Source organism: Halichoeres trimaculatus, unplaced genomic scaffold (assembly GCF_033239565.1).
Source record: "Halichoeres trimaculatus isolate MK-OKI-2021-1 unplaced genomic scaffold, fHalTri1.1 fHalTri1_scaffold_20, whole genome shotgun sequence".
Lineage (NCBI taxonomy): Eukaryota > Metazoa > Chordata > Actinopteri > Labriformes > Labridae > Halichoeres > Halichoeres trimaculatus.
In genome coordinates, this window is record NW_027437198.1 from 19,240,498 (window position 1) to 19,256,802 (window position 16,305).

Here is a 16,305-nt window from a genome sequence, read left to right on the forward strand (position 1 = left end):
TACTTGAAGTGTGTAATCTCCTAATTAAAAAGGAAAAGTAAACAAAGTGTTGACCTGCATTGCAAATTCTCACTAATGTCACCATATTGCTTACACATGCACTGTCCATAGACAATAGTCAGCCTAAGTCGATAATAATGAATTTCACACTCTAAGAACCAAAAGAAAAACAAAATGTCTGCCCAGTGGAAGCATTAGCTGCTGCCCGTTTGTTTTTTTTACTATTAGACTCAGTTGTGTCTCATTTGTATGCTCCCTCTGGATCTGCACTCTTTCCTCTACTGCATATTCTCTCTCGGCAGAATCGCTAAAATGAACAAATCCAGCTGCAAAAGGAAAAAATAAAAAACCTTATTGACTTTCAGATGTGAAATACTTGTGTGATCCACAAGGCCGGTCTCGGAGAGATTCTGTGATATCAGGTCCCCGCAGATTGCTGTGTCATGCGTGCTGAGCTCTGAATTACAAACACTGTATTAATGGCATGATGAGCTGAAGCTTGAGCCGGAAAGATATTAAAATGTGCAGCAGTACATTTGAACAGGTTAAAAAATCTCATACGCCGGATGAATAATGCAAATCAGACGGGAAGCTGTGTTATCTTGTCTCAAAGGCTGGAATGTAGGTGGTATAAAATTTCGTGCTAAACTCACAGCAAGGGGGGGATTTCTTTGACTTTGTTTCGATGAAAGGTGACAGAAGGTGAGATGAAAGGGAGACAACTGGTTGAGCAAATGATTTTATATGCATTCCAACCATGCGTGCATGAAATATGCCAGACCTTATTCAAAGTTCTGTTTATAAGTGAGGCTGACCTTCTAATCCCGAGTGAGTGTTAATGTGGGTGTGTGTATGTTTAAATCAATCCCAGTTCGCTCACTGTCATTTTCATAAATCTACTTTTTGCGAGGGGTGATTAAACTGAAGGTCTGCTTTATAGGGCTTTTGCATCCAGGCAGTCGGAGAGCTGCTGCTGCTGCTGCTGGAACACACCTCATGACTGTAACTCACTGCTGCTGGAGTCGTAGAGGTTAGAGGAGTAGAGGAACAAGAGGGGCAGCTATTGTGGTGAAGGTAAGGGTGTGATTACCTCTGTAGGAAGAGGAGAGGAAAGCAGGATGAAAGGGCGTGCCAGTAGAGGGGGCTGTCTCTGTTTCTATTCAGTCTGAGTCACCTGTTGTGTAGCATACTGTGCTGTATGTCTGCTCAAGTGAAGCGTAATAAGAGAAATTTTTATACTGTCATCTGCAGCAACCTGTTGATGCAATCTGCTGATGACATTCAAATCTGTCTTTCACTAAGCAGGCAAGGTAGTCTGTTGCTTCAATATGTGCATCTGCAAGTGTGTGTATGTTCCTGTGTACTTACTTTCCACTGTGAGGATGATAGGCTGGCTGGTTTTGTTCTCCCCGTTCTTATCGTTGACTGCCTGGGCGTAGTAACGTCCTGCATCAGGGGCCACGGTGGACAGGATGACCAGCGTGTTGTCCAGCGTGATGGCGCTGAATAAATATTTATGCATATATCAGCTTAGCAGATTTTCAAGGACACTGCCTTATATTCATTCCCACACACTCACACACACGCATGCACCCATGACCTCAACCTCAGCTTAATGAAGACACAAACAGCATTAGGTAATGTTGAATGTAGTCAAATCCAACAGGGGTCACAAATTTGGCCCCCCAATTACACAGACATCTCCAGTCAACAGTTGCATTGAAATAATGTGTCCCTAAACGCATCATTGTGCATGCACACTCCAGTAGGCACGCACACTCACACACTCGTATCATTAAATCAGTTTGAAGTAGTTTCTCACACTCAATAAATCCTGAGGGTAAACTGACTCACACATGTATGCATAAATCATGCGTAAAAAAAAAAAAGAGAGCACAAAAACATTCTTTATGAGCGCCTCAATCTCCAAGGTATCTCGGGGTCTTAGAGGAACATTAGCTCAGAATTCCTCCCTTCATTTTATTATCCCTCTTTCTGCACAACTAGGGTATTAGTACAAATTTGACTGTAATTATAATCACTGTCGAGACCCAGGGGGTTGAGATCAGTTAGGCTGGTCTTGTGAGATACTGTAGGTTCATAGAGGAAGAAGTCCTCGGTTGGGTGTATTTTTTCGGCTGAGACAGAATCCTAATAAATCCAGACAAATTAATTGGTCCCTAAACAGATTTGTGGAACTGGTGAACTCAGATGTCTACATATTGAAGTTTATTTGTAAGATGTAATAGCAGTTGGAGTTCATCTTTGAGACTTGTTCCAGTATAAAGATTTTAAAGATGCTATGAAGAGGATCTGTTTTAATTGGATGGCCTCGCCATCTACTGGTCTGGAGTCTCACGCACACTGTCGTGAAGTTGTGCCTTTAAACCAGGCGTGTGTTTATTATGAAACAAATTTTCTTTGTTGAAGTCAACTTTTTACAGTACTATTGTTTGCAGTGACCACAAGCAAATATTGTAAGTCATCTTGCTCGGCTCAAAGTTAGGTTGCCACAAAAACTGCTCCCCCTGGTGGCTGGCTGCAGTACAGGCCAAAAATTCTGGCTCTCTGGTCATTCCAGATGGGCTATGGACAAACTTTAAAGAATTAATACACCTTGTAGAAATGTTTCTCACATTCGATTGTTGTGGTGATTTGAAAATGGTATTTGGCTGGCTTGTATTCAAGTGCTCTTTTTTTCTGAAGGGTTTCTTTTTCAGTAGTTATAAGAGGTTAAAAACTAGGTTTTATGTCACGTTTAACAATGATTGACAGCTGCCGTTCTTAAGTATTTTTTTCAGGGGTTGAAAAATATGTTGGGAGGTAGAGTCAAGAAGAGATTCAACTCTCGAAAGAAAATAATAATTATTATTTTTTTCACCCACCTCCACTCAGATTCTCCCAGAATCTCTCCCAGTCTTTACGACGCAGACTCTGGCTGCAAAACTGCTACCAGTGGCTGCGCCTGTGACGGGGTATTTTGGCCTCAAAATCGTATAGTGTTAAATAGCGGAGCCACAAAGTCAACTCTATATACAGTCTATGGTTGTAAGTTTGTACCCAATGTCAGTAGATGGCTATATGTAGCGCTACTAGCAGCCTCACACTAAGATTTGTCCATAGGCTAATGTGACAACAAGCAAACTGTCGGTTTGCACAGTAGTTTAGTAGCTGTCCGTATGTAGCGCTACAGACAGCCTGGTGCTCTGAGACATGTCTGTAATGTGTAACGTTAGTGCATCCTGGTTAGCTATGTCCTGCCAGTCATCTACCAAGCAGAGCTAACGTAACCTCACTCTTCATTTTATTGATAGACTCTCAAGTTTGAACAGACCACTGCAGAATAACTGCTGACTATGGGTTGGAATGAACATTATCACCAACAGGTTAACCCCTGTGTTAGTCTTAAGCTTGTGATGTATTACTCTCCCGTTTAGCTTTCTTCTGCTTTTTCTCTCCTTTTTCTGTCTGACAGTTAGGCACCAAAGTCCACCGTTGCTACAAAATTAATCGCAGAAATTGTGATTAGCTGGTGCGGTGTTGTCACAGAGACTTAAGGGTAAATCAATCTGGTCCTGCTCAACCCGATTGGGAAGCTAACGAGTTTCGTTTAGGAATAACCTGTATTGGCGCTGGTAATCTCATTTTAAAGTGTGGATTATGATCAGGTATATATCTGGAAGGGAAAATTTTCAAGATCATTTAGAAACTCCTCACAGCTCCTTTAATAATAGCTAAAGACAGTCACTAAAAGGAGATCAGAGAATGACATACACAATAAACTTTTTTTGATTACTGTTATGTTAGATTAGCACGTTGTTAGCTGATCTCTGTCTGTGAGGAGCTGTGTCTTATATGTAATTATGACCAGCACATTACATGAGGGACCACGCACGAGCAATTAGCCTCGAAAAATACCCTGAAATCAAATTTTTATGACTTTTTAGTCACAGCAGCCTTGACAGGAGCAGAGTGTTGGTTAGGCTGATGGTTTGAAAATGTCTGCGAAGGCCCCATTAAACCAGAGCTGATGCTTCGCACACAGCAAGATTATGCTCCTCGCATCTGCTGTCATCTGAGCGATCGGTTCAGGATAAAAAGACACTCCTGGTCAATTACCAGCCAGTATAGTCAACAGACACTTCTATAAACACACAAACAACATGCACACACACATGACTGGGAATATCAATGTGGCCTGACGCAAAGCGAGCAAACAAGCAGTAAATGCGGAGTGTCCTGTCAGTGCCTCTCATTGTCACAGCAAAGCTTCGGTGCTTCACTTTGATAAGAGTCGGCTGTGTAGTAACCAGCTCTGGAAACTGGTCCAAACGTTCATGGGGAAAGGTTGATTTCTGGATTTCAATTCCTCTCACTGCTTCTCACTGTGCTTCTGGAACCGTGCAGGCAGACGATACGCACGCCGCTCCGACCTTCAAGCCAGAGCATGCAACTCAGCGCAAGAATCATCATGTCAGTTATGACATGGTAGAGCCTGCCGATGAATAATCGATGAGAAGGAGGTTTCTCAGGAGTTGTACGCTGCCTCCCTCTATTTGTCTGGGCGGTAAAATTAATCTCAGGTGATTCCTCTGAAAGTGCGTCTTCAGAAAAATGCAAATCTTTACGGACATGAAGCCGACACATCTTCAGAAGAAGCAACCACACACTAACAATTAGAGCACAGCTAGTACACAAATGCAGGCACCCACAGAACCCCCACTGTGCACTCACAGCCTTACATACATTCTCACCACATTCACATGCAGTATGAACGCACACTATTGTGCACAAATCCACCCAGGGGTGAGCGCTGTCAGTCAAACATATCATCAATTGAGGCCTTTTGTCCAATTTTGTCTAATTGGTTCCCCTGCTGCCTGCTCTATCGCTACCCCTCAATCATTCTGCCTCGCAGAGTCAATAAGGGCGATATAATAACCCGCTTTATCACTGAGAGGTGATTCAGTGATGAATACAGGGCTTGGGCCAAAATTCCTTCATCAACCACCCTGCTTAACTCTGCGCTTGGTGCACAGGGGTTAAGCGAAAATATGGGAGCAGTACGGGCCATCTCGGGGTCCCGTGAAGTGGAGGATATTCTGATTCAAATCAACATCTCATATTTGAAAAGCGTGAAAGAAATCACAAGCTCTCTATAACCGCACAAACCAAGCTGAGAGGAGCAGACTCACATACGGCTGCTGGAGGGGATCTTACGTCCGTCTCTGAACCACGTGATCTGGGGCCTGGGGAAGCTGTGTATCCGCGGTGCATGGAGGAGAGCGCCCTCACCCTGGGATACAGTTTGAGACCTTTCACCCTCCACGAAACCACCCATGTCTGGAAGTCAGGGAGAGAGAAGTATTAAAGAAAGGGAGAAGAGGGGAGTTAAATATTTAAGGCAGCAGAGAAAACGCTGCCAAACTGTGCAAATGCATGCCAGCAACAAAGACGGTGAAAAAGGAGAATTGTCATTATTACCCAGTCTTGTACCTTTTTCAAAACCTAAGCTTCTTAACTGAGAGTGACTCATCCACATGACAAGCCTTCAACAAAAACACTGTCCTCCCCTTATTCTGTCAGCGCTGCAGATGTATGGAGAGAAGCCCACACTTACACGCAACCTGCACTTCAGTGCTGCACTGCATTATAGCACCCACTCGATTCCTCACAATGCAGCGGTAGTGGCCAGCGTGCGCTCGGTCCAGCGTGGGGATCAAGTACCTAACGGGCACACACAAAATAAAGTGCCATTAGTCATCATCAGCATAACAGACAGAGACATTTGTCATCTTGCTGCTTTTTGTCCCCCTCTCTCAAGATGCTAAATTAATCGAGATGTTTCACTGGGCGCCTCAAATGTAGCTTAAAAGGCATTCTACTTAAAGCAGCCTTCGAGTGTGATGGGATGTGATTTGTTGCTGATGTAGTCCTGGCTGGTAAACAGGAAACTAAAGGCAGGAAGATGTATTTTTAAGGTTGGCCTTGGAGCCAACAGCAAAGAAAGCAGAGTCTCTGAGCAGCGGGACTCACAGCCGCCCATTGTTCTCTAATATCTCCAGTCAGGTGAATCAAATCATACCAGCGCCTCTCACATGTGCTGCCATACATGTCCGTCTATCCCCTGATGTGCATTCATGTTAAATGGGCTGTGTGAAATGCAAGCGAGATAACCTAAGAGCAGAGTCCACTTTAATTGGTTTGCTACAGCCACTTAGGAGTGTGGAGTCCAGCCTCGCCATGCCCCCCCCACTGCACTGCAATTCGGATAAGGGTAGTGGTGCTGGTTGGGAGGTGCAGGACGGGTGAGGGGGTGTAGGGGATCTGATTAAATGGATTCCAGTTCTCCTCTTTGATCAGGGCTGGTGAAGAATAACAAGCAGAGGGCTGGCCTGCAAAGCAGACCCAGAGACTAAGCCACGTGAGAGCTCAGCCAAATGCTGAGCAAAAAAAAAAAAAAAAAAAAAAAAAAGAGGAGAAGACGAGGGGTGTGAAGAGAGGAAGAAGGAGGATTTGAAAGAGGGGGGAAAGACGGACAGGAGAAGGAATGAGTGTGTGGATGAGGAGGGTTGTAGCTGGTGATGGCAATCAGGCAATGCCACCGGAGAGTTTCTGCTTGAGTCTTGGGGACGAGTCAGACAGTGAGTAGAAAGGGCTGAAAAAACACCTAGAACAGAATAAAAAACTGACTTTTTCTTTCTGAGCAGCGACTCGCTAACAGGCTAATACAGTACATATGCAATGGACATGCATAAACACACAAAGAGAGGCCTTGTTAGCGCAGGCTGAGGCTTTCTCCTGCCACTCAGTGCTGTTAGTAAAACTGTTCAGCGTTGTGTTTACAGGCTGAAGTAAGTGCCCAGAAGAACTCCTCGTCCAGGAAGGCAGCATCTTATTGCTGACACCGCAGGATTGGCCTATAACTACGCTATACAATCTGATGAACAATATGCATCCTTGAGTTTTGTTGCGGGCAATGATAGTTTGAACAAACGACAGAGAGAAGAGTAGTTATCAGCCCCCACCATCTCTGAATGTTGAATACAGCGTGAGATACAAATCGGAATAAATCTGACAATCCCCCAAACGCAGGTTGTTATGTCTCAAGGGAGACGTGCAGCCAAATCGGTGTTGAATAAATCCATAGAAATGAGTCACAAAAATGAATAAAAATGAGCAATTGAGCTATTAGTTGCAATTAAATACCGCCAAAATGTCCTTGTGTAGTAAGCTAATTATAGTAGATGAATAATAATGATAATAAAAAAAGATAATGGAATCAGCTTTGGCGGGCAAGGTTGCATTCCTCACCTGTACTCGAGGGAGAAGCGTGTGAGCTCAGTGCCATTGTAGATCCACTTGAATTCCAGGGGCCAGCTGCCCTCTGCCATGCAGGTGAGGACCAAGCGGTTTCCTTCCAAATGGACTTGGGTTTGAGGAGGCTCCATCTTGAAATAGGGGGGAACATCATCTATTCAAAAAAAGAGGAGGGAAAGAAGGCAGTGTGATTAAAAAAATACACAAGAAAAGACACGAAAAAAGCATTTGGTGGAAAAGGCAGGAATTCAGTAACACCTCTGAGCAGACGCACACAATTCCAGCAATTCACAGAAAATGAGGGCTCAGAACAAGCTATTTCCATTTTTCTTGTGCACTGATTGGGAACTTGAAGGTCAACAAAGAAGCCTGCCAAAAAAGCACATGGAATAAGTTGTTACCGCAAAAGCAGCTTACTCTTTTATTTCATTTGAAACGTGCTGGCAAAGAGGTAGAGGAGCAATTTGTGCAGCAGAGGGAGTGTAAATGAACACGTCCATACCTCTAGATCCCTAAAAGAGGATGGGTAAATAGAAGGAGGGAGGAAAAAAAAGAGACGCTGAGGGAGAGGGAGAATGTAAGAGGAGGGAAGGAAGAATAGACAGAAGGCAGATGGAGAAAAATACAGCAGACGCTGTTCACATGCAGAGAAAGTAGGTAGGAGGAAGAGCGAGTGTGAAACTGGGAAGCCATGGGGGTAGGGGCTGGTTTAGAAAACACAAAGTTTCCCAGCCTTAAACCCCCTTCTCTGACAGGATGAGTTATGCTCTGTGCCTCCCTTCATTTATCTTTATAGTTCCCTAATGCAGCCAGATTATACAAGCCCCATCTGCAACACTGCACACAGCCAGCGGAGCCAAAGAAAGCCTTTAAGGTGATACACAAGGTCCAGGGCTCAGCTCGGAGACAAAGTGCTTTCATTTGAGCTGATGAAATAGGCATGATCAGACCTATTGATCTGTCTGCCTCACCAGCCACAGGCGACACTGAGCCGATTGTGCCAGTGTTTGTGGCGGGCTAATTAAAGTCTGTATTAATAGTTGCAGTAAGCCGCCAAGGCCTGGAGCATGCCATGGTCCTAGGTCTTCCTCACAAGCTGACTCACTTCCATGTCTGATTACTGGAGCTCCCTCCGCCGTCTCTCCTCGCATCCATACTCAAGTTCACACCAGAGATTTATGGAGCCAAAACAAAAGACGGTGTGGCGGAAGAGGGTGCAGGCGAGGGCAACCTCGCCGTGCAAAGGAGAGGAGACAGAAAATTGAACGTGATTGAAACTGTAAATAAAAGAATGACTGTGCACCGCTGTGTTTCACACAGGCAGCCATGCGCTCAGTGTGTACGTGGACACACACACAGCAGCACACTTCCGAAAGCTAGCCGCTTACTCCCCAATCTATAACCCACAAGCACAACACTCATAAACAGAGCCGATTTATCGTTCTCTGTTTCCAAAACCAGTCCTTACATTTCTGCTGTTTGGTAACAACAACCCATCTCTACCTGACTAATCTGTTCTTTCTACCTCGATCACATGAACCCCTTAAAAACAATCACAGCCCAACCTGACAGGCCCTTGAAATGGATCTCTGTTTCAGCCCAAATGGAGGAGCCATCCGCATTTTCCCCAAGCACAAGCTTGTGGAGTGATTGCTCTACGGTTAGTCCATCCACCAGAAAATGCATTCATACTTGAAAATAACACACACACAAACAAGTATGCACTCATACACACTCATACACACACAATCCTCAAATATTCACTCCTGCCGGAACAAATGCACACAGGCAACACCCAACCACTTCCAGCTGGTTCGGGGGCTTGGTGGCAACATGCACTTAGCAATGCGGCTCCATCAACAAGCCACCATTAGGGACCCACACACACCAAACCCAGACTCACACACTGATTGTCAGCAGCAAGAAATATACATAATGCCAAGTTAGTAACGTGAAATTGCACGACTGGAAAATAGAGCAAATGGAGTTTACCGCTGTGGCTACCTGTTTGAGTGCAATTTTACATGTTCACGAAAGTTTCTTAAATAACCCATTCAACTGGACCGATTATAAATCTCGAAAAGTGGCTTTCTGCAGAACTTGTGACCAATTTCACATTTATAGAAAGAGAGTAATTTCAGTGCATGAGGAGAATAAAGTCTTTTTTTGAAATAACAAAGATTGTCCTGTGGATTTCTCTTCGTGTAACACACAGGGGAAGTGATCTCCTTTCAACAACTCAGCGAGAGCTAAAATTGCAGCTGACTGCTAACAGTTCCTACTGCTGAGGGAAAGAATGAGAAAGGACCAATTCCAGTGCACACAGGGCTCTGGGATCTAATGAGTTTCCGAAGGAGAACCACTCTGACCCTCATTGTCTTCTTCCTCTTCATCACAGCGCTTTTGATCTTCACAGCGAGGCAGCAGGGTCAAACACACCTGTGTGGGTCTTTGGAAGACTTATGCCTGATGTGGTTTCTGCTGTTTTGTTTTTACTCTTTAGCCCATGTGTGTTCAGCAGCCAATATAAAAACACAGTTAATGTATGCATGTGTTTGCCAACATGGGAACATCTGTGTCTATTTTTACTCATCGCTTACTTCCAAAGGCGCGTACAGTGCAAAGCTGGGTTGACATATACAGTATGTACAGTGGAAACAGACCAATGCAGATGAGCGTGTTGTCACTAACATGTCAGGTCGATGTGTTTGCCTTCACTCTGATCTGATCTGTAATTTGTCTCACTTGTCATCTTGTATTAGAGCACAGTGACTTCATAAAACAGAGAAGTACACACATGCCTGAGGACACAAACACGGGAATGAACAAAACGGGGACAACACACTCGACTTCTTGACTGGGGGACATGTGTACCACTGATTGGCTGTGCTAAGAGCTGATCGAAACTGGGTCGACAGATCTAGGGAAGACCAAAAACCAGCTAGGGAGGAGGAGCAGGATGGCTTTAATGTGACTGCTGTGCAGAGCAGCCGCCTCCAACGGCCTAGCTGGACCACCACAGCCTATTCACCACAGATATAAAAACACCTTATTCTAACCTGACAGCTGAGGTTGAATGGTGGCATGTATCCAGCGGGGTCCCCAGCTGCATACACAGAATTTTAATGGCTGTGAGACAAAGACCACAGGCGTCGGGGCAGCTTTATAAACCCGGTCCCATTGTGCTCCCCGTTGCGGCATGCTGGCATGCAATCACACAGACGGTGTTCACATTCCACTTTTGTCTTGTATCCATTCTCCCGCTTATTTTGGGGCCTCACCTCCTTACCCCTGCTCGGCTCCAGCAGCAGGGAGCTCTTCCTGCTTTCTCTTTTAATCCTCAGGTACTTGTGTTGGAGCAGATGTAACCACATCCTAGGTGGCACTCGGCGCAACTGTATCACTGAAACCCAGCGATAAAGTGGATCCCCCCCGTCTGCTGAAACGTTTGGAGGTCTACTCTCTTGATATCAGCTTAAGTCTCACTCTATCTCTTTCTCTACACCTTCTTCTTTTGGTAACACACTTTGCACACATACGAGAACACAACTCGCACTTCCTCCAGACTACATCACGGAGCATGGTGTCACCTGGGAAAATTTAGAGCTATCATTTGGCCTCCAGGATTGGACTTTAACGTGCATGATGGGTCATGGTTAGCACCTCTGATGGGGGTTATGCAACAGTCACGGAACTGACCTTGGCCTAAGTAATGGGATGGTGAAAAGGTGTCGTGTTGTGCGGTCAGTAGAGGGAGGTTAAAAGCATCTTAAAAGCTGATGAAACACTTCCCTTTAGGGTACCCACATCCGAAAAAAAAAAAAAAAATCGACAGATGCATGCATGGGTTGTCCTCTTTGACTCATTTTCTGATTTACAAATTGATTTAAAGGATCTTTCATTCAGAACATAAAGCTTTGAGAGCAAACACACACACAAAAACACACTAACACCCCTCCCTACCATGACAACACAACCCGTCCTGAAGGTCAGGCTGATCTGTCACTCTGTCACAAGCTGCTGTCACCGGGACAACAGGCACCATGCCGATTTACACTCCATCACTTAGGTGAGTCAGAAAGCAGGCGGACACAAAGGGGAAGGGATTAAGAAAGAGAGGGTACAGGAAAGAGGGAAAAAAAACGATGGAGTGACGGTGAAACCGATAACAAGAGATATGCAGGGCTTTGAGATCGGGAAGTAATATAGAAGCTGAACAAGGTGAGAGACTGAGTCGGGAGGAAGGGGGGGGTGAAAAGAGAGGAGACGAGGATGTCCTCCAACGCCAGGCAGCAAGGTGAAGCGACCCATTACAGCCGAAGCCAAACAAGCAGGCCAAGCTTGAAAGACAGGGAGGAGAGATGGAGAGCCTCCATCTCCCCCTACATTCATTTCCAGAAATGGCCCATGGATCAGCATCTGTATGCTGCTTGTGAGTGCCAGTCCATCACACCTTGATATCTCCCTCCTCCTCTGAAAATTTACAGCCCTTAGTGCATGTTTGCACACCAATCAGTGGAACTACACAAGATCCCTTGGTATCAATGTTGCAGCAATACAGACTTTATGGCCCAAGAAACATGCCTTTAAAAGCTCCAACACTTTTGCTCAATACTCAGAGGAAGAGTTGAAGTAAGAATATAGATTTTCTTCTTGAGCTAGTTTTCTTAAGAAACTTTGCTTCAGGGAAAAGAAATCATCCTATCCCATTTTGGATTCAAAACTTCAGCTCTGTGCACCCCAGCATGCAAACATTTCACTTCCCTGTATGCTAGAGAATGTTAAGTGTGCGAGGCATTAAAGACGTCTGAATTTGTGAAGTAAAACCAAGGTTAGTCTTATACATATGCAAGAGCTCTTTAAATAAAAAAAGAATTACAACCACAGCAGTTTTAGTCTTCACACAATGTCACACATTCCTGGAGGTTATCGTTAAAAATTACATAAATTTAAATAGCACCACCTTCTTCCATTAGGTTAATGTATTCACAGAGATTTTTTTTATATTATCCTGCTGTGTTATTGAAATATTCCCACCACTGCTCTTAACACACCAGTGTGAAACAAATCATGCTGATAATTCTCTGCACCTTCCCCGCCTCGAAGGACCCACGAAGCGGAAGTGTGGAATGTTGTTGGCTGCAATCACACGCTGGAATACACACCAACCATCAAGCTGATGTGGCACAAAGTCAGAGCTGGCCCAAGCCTACATGGGGCCCTAAGCAAAACTTGACATGGGCCCCCCTATTTCTATTTATAGTATTACACAAATGCAAACAGGTTATCATGAATATTAAGCTATTCAACCAGCATGTTAAAATATATTTTCCCCTTGTTTTTAACTAGCTACCTAATTTTCTATTAATGGCTACACAAATTCTAGTACTTGCAAAAACACCTTTATCGTGGTGTCTTTTCCACTTTTCCTCTTCCTCTTTCTTTACTCCACCCCTGAAGAATAAGTCCTTTTTTTGTGCCACTGTTTTGCCTTTAACTACCTGCACTTCAGATGCAAATTATCAAGACTACATCAGCAGCTCTGCTTTTTTTTTTTTTTAAAGTTATTTTTTGGTCCTTTATGCCTTTAATTAGATAGTAGAGGGCAGTGGATAGAGCAAGAAATAGGGCAGGTGTGGGGAGTGACATGCAGGAAAGAGGCCACAGGTTGGACTCAAACCTGGGCCACCTGCGTGAGGTCGGACCTCATGAAGCGTGGCCTTAACCACTAGGCCATCTGCACTTTACATCAGCAGCTCGGCTGACATAGAATTGTGTTTTTGTGCAATAATAAAGCAATGATTGTATAGAAATGTCTATAACCTCCACTAAGGAGGTTATGTTTTGGATGAGTTTGTTTGTTTTTCTGTGAACAACATAACTCAAAAAGAAACAAATTGATCTTGATCAAATTTTTAGAAAATGTTTCAAAATGGGATAAGGAAGAAGTGTTTACATTTTGGAGGTGATCTGGATCACCATCTGGATCCAAGATTTTTTTAAAGGATTCTTTATCATTGTGAGATAGGGCCGTTTTCACCATATGTGTATACAACTCGATACGATAAATGGTCGAATGGCTTTGCAAAACAGTAAAAGACAAGGTCACCATCATTTCTAACAGATTTAAAAGAATGATCCAGATCCTGGCAATATTCTGGATACTAAGATCTGGAATATGAAATATGCACTGGGTCATCACAATTTTCAATAGTGTGAGGTAACAAATTATCGTACAAACTTGCAACTAACACCAAATTGTAGCAGACGGTCCGCTGGAAGGGAGTATAACATCAAAGTAGGACTAAAGTGTTGCGTGAGAATCACAAAATGCTTAGCGGAGGTCTGTGCTCTCTGCACCCTCTACGCTCTCTGAGTGCTTTTCTAGTTTCTATTTTGTTAATTGCTCTTTAGGGCCCCCTAGTGGCCGTGGGGCCCTAAGCACATGCTGAGTTTGCTCATGCCTCAGGCCGGCTCTCCTGTAACTGGAGCTCGGGCGGCAGCATGAGTGATTTGAAGGCTTAATGCATCTCTCCACGCCACACAGAGTTATAGCTTGCGATTTGCATCATAAACGTCTGTTAAATTTCCACTTCTGCAAATGAATATCGCTAGATGACAACCTGATGGGGGGAAACAGATGGGGGGTGGGGGGTGGTTGGGGTGGGAGGGAGAGACACTTATTCCACACTGGTATTTTCCACCCATGACAGGACCTAATTCCATATTACTACATCTATAAGCCGTGCATAAATACACATCAAATAGCATTTTTTTTCCAACCTCATAATCCCAGGATAATCTTAATCTACAATATGAGCATCACTAAATTGGAAGGAATTTCACAAATGAACATATTTACATCAGTCCCATTAGTGAGACACTGAAAGATGCAGCTCTGAGATTTGCCGCTGCTGCTTTGAAATGCCTGCAGGCACTTAAGAATTTTATTAGGAGCACTTTACCGCTCACCATGCCATGGTAAGTAATGTGCTTTAATACACATATAATGCAGTGGATTACAAGTGGATATTAATAAATCATCTGTTTTATTTATTACTGCTCTTTTGCCACAGCAAGTAAATGACATGTTTAATCTCTATCATGGATTCAAGGGCTTGTGTGCTTGCCTGCATATGTGTGTGTCCGTGTGTGTGTGTGTGAAAAAGCCTGACTTTGGTGAGGCTGTAAGAGCCTGCATACTTGTTGACCTTAATACACAGAGAATGCATGTACAGGAAGTGTACAGTGTGGGTTCACACAGAAGGTGTCTCCACATGTGAGTGTGCATTTATAATTATGTGTGTGTGGGTTTCTTCTGTGAGCTGATGCATGTATATCTGAACTCTTCATCAGATTAAAGAGACGTGCATGTAGTCCACAGTCCCTTAATGACAGTCAGATCAAAGCGCATCATGTTCCTGGCTGAGTTGAGGGGGATCATTAGAGATGGGTCAACAGGGCATCATTAGCCAGCATGCTATCCTTGCCGCATGTTTACTCCCTCAGCCTCATTGTATGTGTGTGTACCTGTGCATGCCTCCTCCACTCATGTGCGATCATCAAATGCATCCATATTGCTCTCTGATCTCCGCGCAGCGTGTGGGAGGAACACAGGTCTCTCCTGTGGCCCATTTCCCCACAGACAAATGCCGCTCCAGCAGCGAGAGCCTAGCCTCATCTATTGTACCTCCTGCCTCCATCAACTCACTTTCCATCTATTATGACCCAACAGGCCGATCTTCATGGCTGAAGCTCATTGTAAAACCCTAGCCTTGCTGATTCAATAGGCTCTGGAGGGTTCTGACAATGACCAATTCACTCATGACTATTATTCATCACAAAACCTTTCCAGCTCTCCAATAAAATCCACCACCCACCTTTCCCACTCTGTTTGGTATGCGGCAACAATCCATCACCACCAAATACTGTGCTAGCGATGTACCCTACACGCACACAACACATGCACAACACATGCACATACATCACTTTTCTCTTACGACTCCACTGAACAAACTCTTTCTCACCTCAGAAATTGCTATTTTGGTGCAGGGCTATTCCTTCTCTCAGCAGTTTCACATAAATTCTTTCTCCTTTTACAAACATTCCCTCCTGGCTCCTTTCTACCATGCGCCCTCCTCAACCGCACACCGCCAGCTACGACTCTCAGCCCTCCCTCCCTCACCTTCGGTTGCCACCCGTCCGATGCCTCCATGCCTGACTGCTTTGACAGGCCTGAGATTCAGGCGGGGGGGATTTGATCCCTCTGTGGAGCCGAGCTCTAGCTGTGGGGTCCACTCTCCAACCGCCGGACGCAGAGCCCTGAGCCACCGATTAAAAAGTCATGAAGGCTTTTAGGGGGCATGCAGGGCTGCAGTTTCCCCACTCTTCTGTGGATTGGCTGCCTGAAAATAGTCTTTGTGTTCCTGAGACAACAGCGGAATATGCAGGGGGTGGGGAGTTTGAGGAGATGCGGGTTAACAGAGCAGCAGTGCGTGGGCCACCTCGCTCTCCCATGTGCTCTTAAGCGGCACTCTCCGGCCCCTTGCTTCCTCGGATGAAACACCCACAGTCTATATGTTCTGTACATCATTGGCCCCTATACGAGCATTGTGTCTGGGCTTTGCAAGAGTGAGACAACAGTTCTCTCCTCCCTTGTCTAACATGCAACTATCGGTCCTGGCAAGTAGGGCTGGGACCATATCAGGGGCGGCTGATAAGTAGACATGCACCCATCGATCGGCTGGGATCAGCTGGGAGCGGTGATCGGCCCATCCTTACATATGAAACTGATCTTATATACCTCTGAGAAGGTCTGTTAGCCAGCCATTGTTGCTTTTTGCTCTGAGACCTAAAACTCAGGACACTTTATTGGTTGTTTAAGTTAAAACACAAAGATTTTATTGTTTCACAGGAAGTGTTCAATGATTTTCAATAAAATAAGATTGGAACATTGAAGTTATATGCTGTCAGTTATAAAACATA

At 44.6% G+C, this 16,305-nt stretch overlaps 1 protein-coding gene across 2 annotated transcripts in view; it reads right to left on the reverse strand.

The window, feature by feature from the left end:
• sdk2a (sidekick cell adhesion molecule 2a) overlaps nt 1-16,305 on the reverse strand; it is a 120,504-nt gene that overhangs the window by 52,815 nt on the left and 51,384 nt on the right. For both annotated transcript variants that reach the window (XM_074696307.1, XM_074696306.1), the window contains exons 2-5: nt 7,315-7,474; nt 5,621-5,727; nt 5,196-5,343; nt 1,369-1,502 (exon numbers count right to left, since the gene is read on the reverse strand). In XM_074696307.1, the coding sequence (XP_074552408.1) occupies nt 1,369-1,502; nt 5,196-5,343; nt 5,621-5,727; nt 7,315-7,474 (549 nt within the window). The remainder of the gene's footprint in view (nt 1-1,368; nt 1,503-5,195; nt 5,344-5,620; nt 5,728-7,314; nt 7,475-16,305) is intronic.